Source organism: Alosa alosa, chromosome 2 (assembly GCF_017589495.1).
Source record: "Alosa alosa isolate M-15738 ecotype Scorff River chromosome 2, AALO_Geno_1.1, whole genome shotgun sequence".
NCBI classification, from domain to species: domain Eukaryota; kingdom Metazoa; phylum Chordata; class Actinopteri; order Clupeiformes; family Clupeidae; genus Alosa; species Alosa alosa.
In genome coordinates, this window is record NC_063190.1 from 8,630,228 (window position 1) to 8,648,906 (window position 18,679).

The 18,679-nt window shown below is 44.0% G+C and overlaps 1 protein-coding gene across 4 annotated transcripts in view; it reads right to left on the bottom strand.

Annotated features, from left to right (window-relative positions):
• camk2a (calcium/calmodulin-dependent protein kinase II alpha) overlaps positions 1-18,679 on the bottom strand; it is a 38,813-nt gene that overhangs the window by 10,255 nt on the left and 9,879 nt on the right. For all 4 annotated transcript variants that reach the window (XM_048268018.1, XM_048268031.1, XM_048268026.1 and 1 more), the window contains exons 4-12: positions 14,084-14,138; positions 13,220-13,285; positions 11,311-11,383; positions 8,974-9,076; positions 6,140-6,223; positions 4,410-4,504; positions 3,745-3,867; positions 3,295-3,378; positions 2,205-2,247 (exon numbers count right to left, since the gene is read on the bottom strand). In XM_048268018.1, the coding sequence (XP_048123975.1) occupies positions 2,205-2,247; positions 3,295-3,378; positions 3,745-3,867; positions 4,410-4,504; positions 6,140-6,223; positions 8,974-9,076; positions 11,311-11,383; positions 13,220-13,285; positions 14,084-14,138 (726 nt within the window). The remainder of the gene's footprint in view (positions 1-2,204; positions 2,248-3,294; positions 3,379-3,744; positions 3,868-4,409; positions 4,505-6,139; positions 6,224-8,973; positions 9,077-11,310; positions 11,384-13,219; positions 13,286-14,083; positions 14,139-18,679) is intronic.

Here is an 18,679-nt window from a genome sequence, read left to right on the forward strand (position 1 = left end):
AGAAGTCAATCCCAAACTCCTGTGGGGGGATATACGTCTCCCAATCAGTTCAATCAGGTCAATCAACCTAAAGTGTCCAGTCAGTCAGCCTATTCTTGGCCTTGTGGCCTGGAGACGCTGCTCCAGCTTTTGTGGATTGTGGCCGAGTAGATGGGACGTGTCCCAGATATAGGAGCACTTGAGATAGGAACCCAAGCGCAGATGCATTCCTGGGTAAGTCCTTCACCGCCCAAATTGTGCCTGTGACCACAGCACCAATACCCCTCTGTCCAGTTTTCATCTAAGTCTCTCTGTCATTCCATTTCTCCCTCTCTCCCTATTCCCTAGCGCCCGCGCGTGTGGCACTCGTTGATCTTAGGCCCAACCCCAGAGAATGAGCCCGGCCGGGGTGTTTCCCCTCCTGTTTGGACTCTCATTGACATGTTGGCTAATTTTAGCACCTGCTCTGGCATATGCTACATGTAGCCTGGCCTGTCAGTGGCAAGGGGCGTAGTCTGATCCATCGCCCCTTTGGCCTCGTGACCCCATCGCCCCCTCTGTTGCTGGGAGGAGTGGCTGCCGCACCAGGCTAGCGGGGGTTCCCCTGGACCTGGACTTCGGTGGGGGACACTCTCAGGAGACAGCAGACACTGGCCAAAGGGCCGCCAGGTTACATTTTTAACCAGGGGCCAGAGAATAGTAACCTACTCTACTATTAACATTCGCAAAGTAACAATACAATTGAGCGATATGCAATGTCTACCCCCCTGTCCATGTAGACTGAATAGTTGTAGCGAAGACTGTTCATATTATAAAAAGCCCGAGGCAGGACAATGAGAAACAGTGGCGCAAGTGGTTTTAATAGTGGCAGTATAAATAGACCATGGCAGCAATCTGCCTATAAATCTCTGTGCAGCGGCTTCCTCTATCGCTCCATGGAGGTAAAGATAGACAGCCAGTCAGTAGGCTAAAGGATGAATGACCCAGCTTATGGGTGGGGACATGGCTTGGCCAAAGAAAGATGTAGAGGGGTCATGGGCTTGGAGAATTTGGCTTCAATCCAGAACTCCCTGGCAGTTCTGTGTGTGTGGCATGTGTGTTGCATGTGTGTAGCATGTATGTGTATGTGTATGTGTATGTGTACTGTATGTGTATGTGTCTGCTCATGAGTGTTAGAAATAGATAGAGAGAGATTATGAGTGTGAGTGTAAGCAGAGCCTGCGATAGTGAACGTCACTCTTAACGTCTTAAATAATCACACCTCTCACTTCCATGCCAGTCACTTACACTACATCCACTGCACACTACAAGCCGATTACACAGAACTAAAGCATTCCGCCTAAGCCCAGGGGTGTAGCACAAGATCCTGGGCCCTATGCATAGGGCCCTCTCCCCCCTTGGGGCCCTTTTAATCAGTCCCACTTTTACCCCTAGTTCGACACCCCTGCCTAAGCCACCTCAGTAATTCTCCATGCTCGCTATGCTACGCTATGCTACGCGAGCTAAAGCATCCCCACTTGAAGCAGCGTGTCGGGCTGTCATGGTACGCGGCGTTTGGCACGGTGGGGCTCGGTGCCTGGCCGCTGTGAGTCAGAGAGCCGCCGCACCACCGCCTGCAAATCGGAGCGGGGTGTCGGTTACACACATTTTGCAGTCAGTCGCAGCGCACCAACCCGACACCACACACACACTCACACACATGCGGAGGGAGGATGCAGGGAGCACCATATGCTGCACCCCAGCAGTGGCGAATTCCATGGCAGCCACCACTGAAAGCACTCGGCGACATAAACAGAGAAAGAGAGAAAGGGGGAGAGAGAAAGAGAGACAAAAAGAGTAAGAGAGAGACTGAGCGATGAGAGAGGGAAAGAGAGAGAGACAGAAAAAAAGAATGTGAGAGAGCAAGAGAGAAAGTAGAGACTCTCAACAGATGGTTCAACCCACATTTTAATAAGCACCCAACACAAGGCCAGGGCTACTCCACTCCATCATATTATCTACAACTAAGCACACAACAGAATGGGCGCAAGAGTGGGGTGGGATTTCTCATATAAATTTTGATAGGGAACAGTACAGATGGAACTGATGACTCTAGTGGGGGAGGATGGGATTGAAAGTGTTGAGAAAGAGTTCTTTGAAGGCATCCAATTAAAGTTTACCAGCACGTTACAGAGTGGAGTCTACTGACTGTCAAGGACAGCACTTTTTTAGGGGAAGAGACTTACCTGAAAAGTTGCGGGTAGCCAACATCGTGGTGAGAATTGCACCCTGGATGAAAGGATAGAACAATTTACATCATGAAGGAATTATGAAGAGTGTGTGTGTCTATGTGTGTATGTGTGTGTGTGTGTGTGTGTGTGTGTGTGTGTGTGTGTGTGTGTGTGTGTGCATGGGTTTATGCTCTCAGGGACAGCAATGCTGAGAAAATGAGAAGGGGATGTGGTCATACTCGATGCAAAACCATGTTAAGCAGAGAGGAGCAGGGGTGATCATGACAAGACCAGCAGTTTCACCCTAAAGCTGATCCCTGCCATGTGCCCTCTGTTGAGCTTGGAGGAAATGTTGGATTCCGATCCATTTCATCAAGTGATGTGGATAAAGTGGACTAAGCCGAGAGCCATAGGCCTCTATGAGGGACTAAAAGAATGATTCACTCTCTCTGTTTAGCCTTAGAATGACCTCAGCTCAGTTTTCATAACATGAGCTATGAGCTGATCCTGTCACTTCAAATATGACCTAGACCAATGGCCACTAGCTATGCCCCCTGGCATGTCTTTTAATTCAGCCAAATGTTTCATGACTCCAGTGAAACCTTAATCCATGTTATGCATCTGAGTCAAAACAGAATGACTGGAGGATGAGAGTGATCTACTGTATGTAACGTATTATAAATAAGGGCCCGTAATGTGCTGTCTAATACTGTCAGGATTCATTTTCACACCAGCGCTGTGCCACACACGACAGCTTTACACTCAGGATAGTCATTTATAGAGCTCCCATCTGGACTGCACAAGAATGATGAACACCTGAAAAGTAAACAAAGCTAAGGCGTTAAATCAGTGGAAGGAAACTTTCTTTCCTCTGCTTTGTTTGATAAATGATCACCTCGGCCTCAAGGCTCAATCTCTCATACCTAGACAGGTGTCACATCCTTGTGCAGGGTAGAGCAAAAAAATGAATAGGGTGCCTGTCAGTATAGATGACTTATGTGAGGGGGGCCTTTTTTCACGTCTCTGTAAAACAGGCTGTGGGAATGAGTGCACGCTGTGTCAGTGAGTTCCCACCGAGGACCGTCGACGCTGGAGAGTGTTTTACCTTCAGCTTCCGGCGAGCGTTGAACTTCTTCAGGCATTCCACGGTCTCCTGTCTGTGCATGCAGGAGGCCACGGTAGAGCGGTGCTGTGGAGAAGAGAGACACACACACGCACGCACGCACACGTACACACACACACACACACACACACACACACACACAGGATTAGCTCCACAAGAGATAACAGCACTAATAAAAAATCACTTACATTTCAACATTTACATTAGAGGTTGCAATGGCATTAATGGATTCAATTTGTTCAACCGCTTACTTGCATGGAACATATTTACACATTTAAACATTAGAGAACTGCACAAATATATTCTGGGGAGATGGACCTTTTATGACCACAGCTGGCGGATCTATAACGATGAGGACAGCTGAAGTGGAAACTCAGGAGGGAAGGTGCTGATGCCGTTCCAGTCCATAGGCTCTGACAGGGGAGAACTTACCGAGATCCACGGATGTTTGAGGGCCTCGGAGGCAGTGATGCGCTTGGCAGGGTTGATGGTCAACATCTTGTTAATAAGGTCCTTTGCTTCGGGGGTTACAGTATCCCACTCGGGTGATGGGAACTGTGCAGCAGGAAAGATAACATGGACAAAAGAGAGCAGAAGAATATGTTTAAATGGAACTGCACATGCATGTGAAGTATATTCAACACTTTCACAGTATATGAAGCCTTAATATTTGCTTTTCTTATGAATGAAGAGGCCTCATTATGAATGATGTTCAAATATTTACCTTGTTAAATAGTTAATGATAAAATGAATAATTTCAATTTCAATTCAAATTCATTTTAATAAAAACTCGAGAAGAAAAAGATTCTTATCAAGTAGCATTATAGATGATTAAAGTTGTCGTCATTTTCACTGTATTCTCCTGCATTCTAAAAAGACCAGAACACTTCCTCTTTTCTTGGTAATAGCTTTTAGCAGACTGCTTATGTCAAGTGAGTCTGGACGGACTGATACGTTTCAATTTCAAATGCAATGCCTGCAAGCTCTCTCCTCTAGTTGAAAAGACAATGGTGCATTGCATAATTCTGAAATGCAAATTGATATTTCATACAAAAATGAATAAATTCATTCAGAGACTCAGTGGGCTTTTTACTGACATCATAGGCGCCGGCTTTGATCTGCTGATACAGCCGGTGTTGGTCTTCATCCCAGAAGGGTGGGTAGCCCACGAGGAGGATGTACAATATCACACCTGGAAGAGTGAAGATTTACTTTTAACCGTGGGAGGCGAGACATAAGCTAAAAAAAGGTTAAAGTCCGCAGAAATTACTCCGATTGAACTCAATGCCCCGTGAGCACAGAAGGATTACTGACAACTTCAGCATTTCGGGCTCTCGAGTCAACATGGACCCTGCACTTTACAAGATGTTTTTGGTTACAGTGTTTATTAGACCTGTTATTTCCCTTAAAGGTACAGTAAGCAATCCTAATCCAGTACATTTACTCACCATGGTCCTCTAGCTGCCTGCCACACACACATACACACACAATCTCTAATGTTTGTATACAGTTCTAGATCTGAAAATAGGAAGCACTGAGCTCAAATATCATCTAACTTTCACCAGAAGCACACAGCACCTTTAACATCCCCTCTATAATCTCAGTGCTGCATGAACAGTACCGTAATTTCTCAACTATTAGCCGTGGTTTATACATTGATTTTGCAAAATTTCTTCAGCTATGAGGTTAATACACGGGGCAGTTAATATGGTATTAATATGGTTTTGCCTTTTTAACTTACATAAAACACTGTTCTGCAGTTTATACACAATGCGGCTAATACACAGGAAATGACTGTATGCCATGATATGATCTAGAACTATCTGTGCACAGAGTGGCATTGTGGAGAGTTCACCACAGCCAGCCTACTCGTGCCAGCAGCGCTGGCCCACGTGTCGTGAGCTCCTGTGGCACAGGGGGCACTAGAGGGCACCAGCCTCTAGTCAGGGAGCTGTGTCTGCTTCCCACTCCTCAACCTTTAGTCTCTGTACGTATCCCATGAGCCCCTCTCTTGCAACAATCACTGGAGGCCAGTGGAGGAGCATGTGACTCTGAGTGGAAATCAGACAGGTGTCTGTGATTGCCTGCAAGTGTTTTAAGACTGCAAGACAATTAAGGTGCTGTCCCCAGCAATATGGCGGCCGCGTTTACGATGCCACCTAATAGAACTCGACAGGCAATGCAGTATCTAGCTTTCTAATATCTATGCACTACGCTACACAGAACAGACAGGCAGTCAGGCATCTTGTATGGGGACAAAGGATGACAATTCTAAAGGGGCCCTGAGGCAGGTGGGGGGGGCCTTCCTTTTGACAAAAACAAGCTTTTTCTTTGATGCACATCATCGGAAGGACATAACAATTTGAAATCCTGTGATTCAACAAAAATAACAGACTCCAATTTCTTAGTGGTTATGTGTTGCTAGTGTGCCGACGTGTCGTGTTTATAATCACATCTGTTTCCAGGATCACTGGAGTGAATGCTGGCAGTAAACACAAGGTAGCTGGAGCGTGCTTCCTTAACTGTCCTTGAACAGGAATGAGTTTAGACATGCAAGCGCTACCCGCACCTTTGGTTTATCCTCACAAACACCTCAGTACAGCCTGCCTTCTAAATCCATGCTGTACTTGTTTGATCTAGTATGGTGCTCAACTGTATACTGAGTAATATAGAGAAAACAGAATAAAGCTAATTGAACATTTCAGTGGAGACTTGCAGGCTACATACATATGTCCACAAATCAAACATTTCACAGATGACATACGTAAACTGAGTTAGGATAAAAGTTAGGAGAAAACTGTAAACAGAAGAACAGTGTAGCACTCACCACATGCCCACAGGTCTACAGCCTTGCCATACGGGTCTTTCCTCAGGACCTCAGGAGACAGGTATCCAGGTGTCCCAGCAAAGCCTGCGGCCACACACATAATTTACGCACATCTTCCCACTGAATCTTTGTAGTATGTCAAAGTCCGGTTTCTCTATGGCTTCACACACCTTTGGGATGAACTAGAGGAGAGATTGTAAGCAAGGCCTACTTGTGCAACATCAGTCCAATGTCAGTATCTGACCTCACAAATGCTCTAATGAATGAATGTGCAAACATTTCCACACTCTAAAATCTTGTGGAAATCCTTCCCAATTGAGTGGAGCTGTTAGAACTGCAAAGCAAGGAGGACTCCATATTAATACCTATGGATTTAGAATGTGATGTCATTGAAGTTCCAGTGGGTGTAATGGCAAGCATCCCAATACTATTGTCTATATAGTGTATCAAATTATCCCACTTAAAGAAGCACTATGCAGGTCTGGTTATTCCTTCACTGTTTCTGGGTTTTTGCCGGATTTGGGCTCGCATTTTTCACTACACAGCTCCCCCTGCAGCTTCTGTAGCAAGTGACTGCTACGCTAAACCCCCACATCAAGAAACCAAGCTAAACACCTACAGGGCTCACAATAAAACGGTCGAGCAAACACATTGTTCAAGAGACTATCAAACCACATTACAAAGACGGAGTTCACCCAATGGTAGGCTACCTACAATTTCAACAGCAACAAAGCCAAGTCGGCGTCTGTTTTGCAGTCTTCTTCGAAACTACAATCTGACTACATTTTCGAGGCGCGATTGGATATTTCCGCTGAGTCACATCCGGATTTACCTGGACCGGGTCCAGAAAGTTGCATATTCGTTTTTTCCGCGGAGAACCGATAGGGGGAGACGAAGCACCCACCAAACGACCCAGAAAGTGTTGTAGAACCATCAGAACGACTCTCATAATTACTCTCATTTTTGCTAAAATTGTTGCATAGTGCTTCTTTAACATAGTGTTCTTGTATAATGCTGATTTTGACCTCAGAAAATTAGACAGAATAGAATGCTTTTCTAGGTCTAATGGTTTTGTATTTGATCCCTCTTCTCATCATCAATATTAGAGTGCAAGAACATCTACATCTTCTCATTACGGTTAATGGGCACTGCAAAAAAAAATGAACGTTTGTTGCGGCGGACTAATGTTGCTAAGAGGTCTCGGAGAGTGGGCCGCACATGTCCAGTTGGGGTTACTGTGGGTCATACTGATGGAACGAGAACTAAACTGCAGCAGAGCAGTTTCTGTCAACATTATTAGGAACATTACCTCATTCCTTTGGGGCAAATGCATTTGATTAGAATGACCAGGATACAACTCATAACAACGTTTAAATAGAAACTAATGTAGATGGTAAAACTACCAGTGACATATCTGTGTAGATGTTGAAGCATAATTTCATCAAATGAGTGTCAAATGAGAAATGAAGACTACTAGACATGATGCTGGGGTAAAAAACTATATGAAATATCAAGATCTAAAAACTATTTGGATTGACTTTATAGAGGGGCCCCATCAACCCCATTCATTGGTATTATGGGTCAAACATTATTCATCTTGAGTGACCTTTCAAGCCTGACAACAGGGATCATAAGGTGACTGTCAGTTTGTTTGCAAAGGAGCAGAGGGAAGAAAAATGTGCCTCTGCCCTGGTGCGAGGGGAACCCTCCACAGGCGTCTAGACTAATGAGGGTGGATGGAGCCCTCTGACATTTCTATTTCTCTTGAATATGGGGTTCATAAATAAAATAGGACGTGATCGGCTGGCCCCGTCTCTAGCCACTCGCCACTCCTTTATTAAATTTAACAAGCTCCACCGCCAGAAGCTAGATACACAAAGGTGTAAAAGTAGAAGACAATCATACCAACAGAGATCTGCCAATATAATCAAAGTACCGGGGGGGGAAATCATGATCAAATTATATGAGTCAATCATCATCATCACCATCGCCATCATCATTGTCAGTGGCATCATCAGCAGCATCATCTTCGTCATCACCATCCTTGTCATCATTAGTAGTAGTAGCAGTAGCAGTAGTAGTATTAGTAGTAGTAGTAGTAGTAGTAGTAGTAGTAGTAGTAGTAGTAGTAGTAGCAGTAGTAGTGGTAGTAGTACTAGCAATAGCAATATCAATGTGTTTTTCACATTGATCACAGTGGCAGCACAGCCTGTCCTCTCTGGGCAGCCAAGACAGCTGGACTAGGAACAGACACAGTCTCCACTCTGTTCTGTGATAAGGTGACTTCTGTCCAATAATCAGGGTCTCTTTGTTTGTTTATCTTTAAGTCAATAACACTTTTGTTTGGTGGACAGAAAAGGCTCCGGTTGGATAAAGCCCCTTTTGTAAACCTTTCCCCAGAGTTGCTCTTTTAAGGTCTCTTTTGGGAGAGCTGCCGGCATGTCACACTCCTGGAGAGAGACGCAGCAGGAACAAGGGAATTCTATTTGTTCAACCAATTCTCCCTCTCCCCCTCCTCATCTCTCTGTTAAAACCATTCTCTCTTCCTCCCTCCCTCCCTCCCTCCCCCTCATTCTACCTCCCACACTCAGTTTCCAGCATTAATCTAACTACAGATTGTTTCATGACACCAGTAAATCCAATTCATCTCCTCAATAAGCATCCCTGTCAATCAAAGATGGTGCTCAGGTGTGTTTCCAAAATGACACATCTGGTTGTTGCATCACAATCACAAAACAACACAACAAAACTAACAAACAAAGGTAATTAAAATTGCTACAACTAACTGAGCCTATAATAAACAGTATGGGGACACAGTGATGGTCAGTCATTACCAAACCACGCCTGCTGGTCGCCCTCCACTTCGATAGCCAGGCCAAAGTCGGCCAGCTTCACTGCGGCTCCTTTGGACTTTGAGGCGAGGAGGAGATTTTCGGGCTGGGGGTGGCAAGAGAGAGAGAACAGAGCGAGACATGGAGGGTCAGAGAGGAGATCAGGAAACAAAAAAAAAGAGAAAGAGAGGGAGAGACATTGAGCATTAGAGAAGAGATGAGGATATTGAAGAAGAAAAACAGAGAGAAAGAGAGACATCAGACAAGGATGTTGAAGAAGAAAGAGAGACAGAGAAAGACATGGAGAAAGATGCAGACATGCTTAATGGCTGTGCTGCTCACTGAATGGAAGTGAGAGTTAATGTCATTGCAGCGGTTAACAGCTCTGAAAAATCCTCCCTCCCACACAGACTCCTCCGTCCCACATGGATGAAATGAACAAATTAAAAAAATCTTCCACTCTCCTTTCATAAGGCAATGCTTCAGATGACTTGTTTCCCACCCCCTACACACACACACACACACACACACACACACACACACACACACACACACAGACACCATGCATCAGACTTAGCTTCCAATTTTACCCTTGTCTATATCAGCTTCAATATATGAAAATGCACTGAATGAAGCATTGATTTTTCTCTCTCGTTCTCTCATTCTTTCTCTCTCTCTCTCTCTCTCTCTCTCTCTCTCTTCTAAGTATCGCTCTGTGTGTGTGTGTGTGTTTACAGAATAACAAATAAGATGGGAGAGAACTGTCTGTGTGCGCCGTATGTTTAAGCAGTTAGGGCAGTAAGGTGGCACAGATAGTGCAAGCTGTGAGTGTTTACGTGTGGGGCTGAGGGGGCGGAATATACATGAGGCATCAACAAAGCAACATATTAGCATTACGTAAGAGCCGTGTGATTACTTACCAACAGAATACAATAATATTAAGGTTTCCAAACTTTTACATTTGGTTTACCTGAGGTTAACCAGAGCAATAATATTTAATCTGATAATAGACTAAGGATGTGCTGCACAGGACAGAGCATTTTATATCAGTAAGGTGTGGAGTGATTTTAAACCAGAGGGCAAGATGTCATCTCTGGCTGTATTATCTATTTGTCCTGATGACACTGACTTTCAACTTTTGGTGGCCATCATACTTCTAATCCATTGTACGTCACGTGAACCCTATAGGACAAAGTGAATGGGAATTAAAATCACTCATCATGAGTGGAAGAGAAACAATCCATGTCTGATTGTTGGACAGTGCCTCTCAAAGAGAGCAACACGTTTCACTGCTTTGGGCTTTCTCCACCGCCACAATCGCATGTTGCATCACCTCCACTTGCTCGTTGCCGTTAATGATGGCATCGGGGAGGTGGAGGCTCCATCTCCTCTAGGGCTGAGCTGTATCTCCGCTCTGTCTCTGGCCCGCAAGCTGCTTTTCAAGCGGGCGAATTGCGTGGGAGTATTGGCAGCAGCAGATCCATCTGCAGCCCACGCGCGTTCGCCCAAACCGCACTCTTAACCGCTGGGTAATTATCACACATATTTCAGCGAGGTGGTCGCCGCGTCCCCAGAGTCTCGTCGGCCGCACCACGCTACAATCGCTAACGCCGCCGCCGCCGCCACCGCCACCACCATCACCACGTCATCAAGAGCTGAAGCAGCCGGAATATTAGTGTGAGCAACAACCAGCCGGGTATTTCACACGGTGTCGTGACCTTTCTGGGGCATGAGGATGGGGGGGGGGGGGGGGGGGTGATAATAGTGGGTGCTGTAGAGTGTGGGGGATGTGCTCGTCCTAATTATCCACTCATCACCTGCCTCCCTGCTGCAGTGGTGTGGAGAATCCTGTGTGTGTGTGTGTGTGTGTGTGTGTGTGTGTGTGTGTGTGTGTGTGTGTGTGTGTGTGTGCCGCGCAGTAACACAGCAGTAGGGAGCCATTTCAGACACGCTTTTCAACTGCCCCGTAATGGCCAGTCCAGTCATAATGTGATTGCCGACAATAATGAGAGTTGAGTAACAAGAGATGTATCACTATCCGGTGACTCCAAACAGAGATTAAATGAGTTTTGTGCGCAATTGGGATTCCCTTTTATGGCGTATTGTTACACTTTAGTGGCATTAGATATGACTCACAAACTTGCTTTACGTCAGGTAATGTCAAACAGAGATTAAATGTGTTATGTTCGCAATTATGATTCCTTTCTTACGTTTTATTGTTACACCATAGTGGCCCCAGAGATGACACACAATCTTAACACTACTTAACATTGAATGCAATGTGTTCAAGATTGAGAGCAACACTTTGTATTTGCTGCACTTTGAATCATTCATAATTACCTTGAGGTCTCTGTGAACAACACCCATCTGGTGACAGTGCAAGACAGCCTCTAGGATCTGCTGAATACAGTGACTGCACAGGGGACAAGAAAAGATAAACACGCCGGGCAATTAGAGAGGGGGACTTGACTGTCTGACTTGACTGACAAATAATACACAACTGACAATTAGCTCTGATGAGATGTGCGTTGTGGTTTCAGCACGACAGCCTCTGGTGCTGCTCTGGAATGTGATTCATGATCTGAGGCTGGTAATTCGATGCGACAGTGGCGCCGTGCATGATGAAATTGTGTACCTTAGGAGGCAAATCTGTGTGAGATGCTAATTAACAGATAGTAAGTGCTGTCAGTCTGCATGTCCGCGGGCTACAGAGGCCAAGGGACCGAGAGGAAACAGCCATGTTAATTGATCCAGAGATTGTTCTTGGCCTGGTGGTTGTGGTGGAAGGTGTGTGGTGGTGGTGGGGTGCTCCCATTTGAAATCATTCATTAGCTTGTTGTGGAATGCTGTGAGGGTATCAGAGGAAATCAGAGACCAAAGATCAATGCCTAGCCTTGCCTTCACCTCTCCGGAGATATTTTGGGCACAGGAAACAGGCGGCCGTCCTCCACAGCCTACAAAAGCTAATTGATGCTGGACTGCTACTTTGGTCTTACTTGCTACTTACTGCCTTACTGATGCATGCATTGTAAAAAAGCCCAATTATTGTGTAAACTATTGTGTAAATTGTGTAACCTATTGTATAAATGGTATGGGTCAGGCATAGTGCTACACATCCTCTGATGCTTAGAATGATTGTTGACACTAAAAGCTTTATACTTGTTATAGGAATAGGGCATTGATTGTAGATGGTCTGTTTTCAGGTTTCTTTTCTTGTGATACCATGCAAAGCCTCTACAACGGGCCATCAGTTGACAGGTGCACAGTGGCATGTGATACTGAACCGGTCAGCTGCTCTGTTTTAGTTTCCCTTTTTGCATACAGTATTTTTTCTGACTATTCCTTTGTGTTACTGTTGCGAGCCAATTTTATGATCAATATGCTAATCTTATGATGCAGGTTGAGACGTTGAGTCTCTATATTCATATTGCGTGCTATTATGATTTTCCATGATCATTTCTGGTTGGTTTGTGATACGCACTAATGCTTTGAGCATACAATGGTGCTGAATTGATCTTACTTATCTCAACACATATTTCCCAGTGAAACCTTTCCTTTGCTTGAGATGTGCTTCATTCACATGGTATAGGCAAAGTCCTTTTAGGCAAGTCCCTCCACTCGGAGGCCATATTGCAATGCATTTTGGGCTGCGCGTGCGCAAGGCTTTACGACACCAACCTCGCTCCAGCAGCGAGATCACAAAACATGATTGGCACAATGTATTCACCATAGATATTAGAAAACTAGATGCCGCATTGGGCTCCAGAACATACAGGTGTCTCTGATTGCCGGCAAGTGTTGCCCATAGACATTACACGTGTTGCTCCCAGCAATATGGCAGCCGTGTTTAGTACGTATGCCACCTAAAAGAACTCAACGGACAATGCGGAATCTAGTTTTCTAATACCTATGGAATTCACATGTCTTATTTTGGGGGCGGAAGGGGCAAAATATGTGTAGACGACTGCCATGTTTGCGTTACAAACTAACCCCATACATTTCTATGGGAGATTCTTTGAGTGCTGTGTCTCCTCATTAGAAAATCTCTGGTACAGGGAAGTATTACAGAAGTAAATAAATGAGACTATTCAACCTAACAAAGTCTTCTTTAGCTTGAGAAATACTGTATGCAAGGACAGGGACACCTCAATAGCCAAAAATGTCCCATCGCTTTACCCTTAGATACTGCTGTGCTGTTGTGCGTGCCAGTAATGTGATTGCAGCAGAACATTAGTCTTCATCTTCTTACCTTGCGTCAGCTTCGCTGTAGTACTCGCGGGCAACTATGTCCTCAAAGAGCTCCCCACCTGTCACTCTGGTGAAAAAACACACGTGTTACTCTGCTGGAACTGCCACGAGACAGATATCATGACTCAGGTCAGACAGATCTATCTCAGTTCATGGTCTGTGATTATGCCTGACAGATACACTGTAAAAAAAAGCATATTGAACATAACCCAGTCAAGTCATCATGTTTCTTTAAATTAAACTATGTCAATATGTAGTATTAATAGCTTGACTCCAAAACAGCTACATGACTTGACTGTCTTATGTTGGGTGCACTAATCTTTATCTACAGTATATTTTGGTAATCATCGACAAAGGGTCTATGTGGTTTCATGGTTTACCTCCTGTCAAGTGTTAGGATATGGGGCCCTTGACAGAATTTTCTTGGTGTGTCTTTTTGATTACTTTCATCTCTGTACTGTTTCTCATCATAGCTTTGAAATGCCTTTGTTAACATGAAAAGTTTTCTTTTTTCCACACAGAAGCAAAATAATACCTTTTGGAAATGAGAGTCTCCAAATAAATGAAGAATAACAATCACTTTGATGGTGAAAGACATTTTTGATCAAAGTGTGTTGAGTATGTCTGAGTAATGAAAAGTGGCAGAGTACAAATATGTTCAGCAGGAATGCTCTGTAATTCCTGAGTAGCTTTGCTTTAAAATGTGCTTTAAAAAAACAGCATTCAGGATTTAATTCAAACATGTGTGCAGATAACAAATAAAATTTTCTTTCAATTATTCCTAAATTCTGAATAACAGGCAGCTCATTTAGATACAGAGATAAGCATTTTTGAATGTACTGTATTCCAAGATATTAAAACTCACAAGTCAAATATCAGATAATGGTGGCCCTCTTCTGAGATGCTGTCATGAAGGCGCACTAGAGAGAAGAAAGAAAGGGGGGAGCAGAGATTGCTTATAGGTTATTTATGATGATTATGCAAGTCACAAAATACAACACGCTTTCACATGCTAACAAGCATCTCATATGCTAGAAGAACAACTAGTTGGTTAGAGTTGGTCACATCCATCATTATCCACCATTGTACAAACGACCAGTTGTATAAAGACACGCAGTTTATGAATGTTGAGAGACCTGTGCACTCACAGTATCTCTTTGCAAAAGAATAAATAATCCTTTGCACAATTTAGCCCACCAACCATCCGCCCCCTTCCCTCTTCCCACCATGCAAAGTGTTATGATGGGCTGTATGCAAGTGTGTGTGGGTGTGTGTGTGCACTCTGAGAGGTAGAGAGAGAGAGAGAGAGAGAGAGAGAGAGAGAGGACTCATGCATGTCTGTGTGTGGGTGCTCAGATTGGAGGGAACAAGAGGAAAGGCTGCTGTTTAGATAGCTCCAACTTGCCAAAGCCAATGCATAGCAACCGGTGCAAAAATTACATAAGACTGCAAGAGCTAGTTTATGCTCTATGTGTTTTTCACAGATCTGCAAAATCACCTTTGCTAGCATCCTCTCGACCTACAGCATTACAAAAAAAAACTAAATTATAGACCACATAACAAAATTCACCCCTCATCCACAGCAGCCTTACAGCCGTAGAATATTTCAAACATGGCTGGAGACCAAAGAAATGTCAGAGCAGAAGAATACGAAGGGCTATTTGTGATGCAAGAATGGCACTAGTATGACATCAATGGCCAAAACATTACTACCAGCTGGCTAGACACAGGTGCAAAGGAGAGTCATTACTAAAACAATGACATAGTGAAAATACATAAACACACTGCATTTATTGGTACCTGAGTGAAGGTTAACATTGGTGCCACACAATCCATGAGAATCTTTAAGAATTTTCAATAAATATGCTTACTAATTTAGACGTAAACATCTCAAGGACATGCTGATAAACATAGACAGTCTCAAACATGTCTTGCTCTCTCCAAACACTTTTCAATTACTTCAAAGCAATGTCTGACAAGCTTCCAGCTCATCAATATCTTATCTCCTAGAGTATGTTTCCCTCTGAATGGCCAGCCTGACTGCGTATGCGCTTGTTTCCTTTTGTGAGTGCACACAACATGACAGGCTTTCTTTCACGTCTGAGCGCCCGCTCTCCACCGCACCAAAAATCAGCAAGGAAGTACAGTCACTCCACACGCCGCACCTTCAGCCCGTCTCGTCTCGCTAGCTCCACTCAAGCAGCGGTCCGCAGACACACAACAGCAACGTGAAGAGATCCTTCAGTAGCTCAGCGAGCCAACGCACTGATTGTTGTCTACCAACAAAAAGATCTACATACAAGCAAGTGTAAACAAGTAATGACACAGGACAACATTAGCTAATCTTTTTTTTTGTGTGTGCTGATGGTTGCAGGCCTCACTCACACAATGGGCAGATCTTGCTGTGTCACATGCTCATCTCCTTACCTAAACAAACCAGCTGTCTTCTATTTTAGCCTAAGTAATTATTATTGTGGCTTAAAGGTGTACATTTCACATGGAGCACAAGAAATAATGTATACTGATAGTGATAGGGTCACTACACAGAGATCCAATAACAGCAACATACAGTATAGACTAAAGCAAATACACAAACACAAACATGCATAACCATGTACTGGCATGCCAATTATGATGCATTAAATCCATCGGTAACACTTGACTTGACAATGTCGACATAAGAGTGACATGACACTGTCACGAACACGACACTGTCATGACACATGAAACCCTAAACCTAACCCTAACCCTAACCCTAACCCTAACCCTAAACCTAACCCTAAACCTAACTTGTTATGACAAAAACCGAATGTCACTTAATAACAGAAGCGTTATGTCACATTCTGCTTGTGCTTTGCATGTAAACAGGACACATTACTCTTCATTATCAGTAATATTCATGACTATGAATAGGAGTGGGTTATTTGACTAAAAAGACAACTTCAAACAAGAACAAGACAAAGATGATAAGAATGCATCGGTCCACCATGTCATGCATCTAGGTATCCATTCTCTGTACCATTTATGCTTGTCTGAACCTCTTGGTCTCGCCTATTACAATCTGTGGCTAATTTGCGGGTGTCTACTTTTCTTATTCTAAATAACTACTACATGAAATGTTCATAAGATGCACAGTGTCTAAGACTCTGGTTTCTGATCTTTTAAAAGGATTTCTGTTCCTATGCATTAGCCACCCAGACTTAGAGAACGCAAACGGTATGAAATCCTTTATCTGGATGTCTTGAGAGGAACAAAACTGTGTCATTTTTAGCTAGCAAATCAAAGCATGGCGATGGGGAATGTAGGGCTTTCGCTTTGATCACAGACTGCCGGGTGCCAACCTCATTGACATGCTGTTCTCCAAATGAACCACATAAAAACTGGCACCGTGCCTCTGGCACCTTGCACCTGGTCCAGCAGGAACACGGGCCAGCTCATCCGACATGTTGGTTCACATCTCCTGGACGGGCGTGGGTGGGCGCTGGCTACTCGACAATTAAATACCATCAGTTGCCACTGAGAGAGACCGCTTTTGACAGAATGTGCCAATAAACAAATGAAGTCAGCACACACACATTCCCTCTCTCGCCAAATGCAGATCTGCACAATTACATAACAGTTTAGACACAAGGACCCCAGACTAATGACCCTACCCTGGGTTTGTCCTTTTTAACAGTAGCTTGTCATTCTTTAAATCAGAGACACTGTAAACAAGAGAAATCCTATTGATGCCTTACTGTCTCTATTAGTTAATAAGACAAACTTTTTGTGTTAGTCAATTTGCAGAGGAGTGACCTGTGTGTGAGCCTGTGTGATTCCATTAGTGCAGCGTTTCTCAAACTGTGGGTCGCGACCCACTACTGGGTCGCGGAGACATGCCAGGTGGGGCACGAACTGACGTGAAAAACGTGACGTGAGTTTTTTTATTTATTTTTTTTTCTGTAGCCTGGGCCCAGGTAGCACCCGATGCGCAATGGACGCACTGTGTTATTCACAGGGAAGCGCTCGTGTCAGCGCTAGCTTAGTTAGTCCCGACCAAGCCTACATGAGATTTTGAACGTTGTTGTGAGAGTGCTGAATTTCATCAAAACCCGGCCCTTAAAAGCGCGTCTATTCTCCGCACTTTGCGAAGAGAGGGTAGCTGACCAAAAGGCTGTACTGTTTCACAGCGAGGCAAGGTGGCTTTCCCGAGGTAAAGTGCTGTCGCCTCTTCTTGGAGGAAGAGCGCATGTTTGAAAGCTGCAAGCACGTTCACTAATGAACATTTCTTGACGAAGCTGGCCTATCTTAGCGATATATTTGATATATCTTAGCGATACATTTGAGTTAAATGTCCAGTTACAAGGCAAAGACATGCACCTACCTCACCTAGCAAATAAGATTAGGCCTACTGCATTCACCAAAAAAACTTGAGTATGGGACAGGCGCCTCGATCGCGACAGTATAATGCCTTTGAGATTTCTGAGCGAAACCGCTGAAACGTCTGATTGGGAGCCACTCTTGTGATCCCATGTATTAAACAGTAGGCCTACATCACATCCCTGCAAAGTTTATTTCAAAAATATTTCCCAACCAGCACAGTGCTCAGTATGACTGGATTATGGATCCATTTAATGCAGTATGTTGGTATTTCATTGATATAGCCTATTGTAGCCTGCAATGCTGTAAAATGGCCTATGCTTCCTAATATGTTGCTGGAAAACAGAAATATGTGTGTTATGTATTTATTTATTATTATATCTGCAGCACTAGCTGATTTTAACTCTGTTGATAAGGATATATTTAGAATTTGTCATTATTTCAATAAATTTGACAATTTTAAGCTTGACCTACCACTTTCTTAGAGGGATGAGGGACAGGTGGGGCTCGAGAATGCGGGTGGGTAATGAAGAAAGAAAGTGGGTAATGAAAGAAAAAGTTTGATAATCACTGCATTAGTGCCAGGATAAAAGCGGACTCTTGTCGACATAAAGATGGTGGAGGAGGATGCTGCAAATATTAGCCGTTTGCATCATATCTGGTCACTAAAGAAGGCTAGTGGACTTTTTGGGACAGACACTGGTATTGCAAACCACTGTACTACACCTCTGAAGGAAGCATCCTCTCCCCTGTGACCTCGAAATGTATAGATTGGAAAACAGACCTATGGCAAGAGTGCCTCAGATCCATCTGGTATAAGCTGAACATGATATATTACTATTAACAGGGGAGCCCTTGACAGATTACACAATCTCCCAGACTGAGTTCAAGTCAGAGCCGGTTTACGTCCCTCAAGGTTTTTAAGTGTTCACACAGCCAAAGGGCCAAGCCTTCAAAGAAGTAGTCTAGTGAACGTATTCCTTTACTATGCACCAACCAAGAAAGGTAAAACTCAGTAACTCAGCTGTTGCGTATTTTAATAGTTGCCCTTTTTCTCCCAATTAGTCATTCCATGCTCAACTCAAGTGCTATTTCTCAGTTT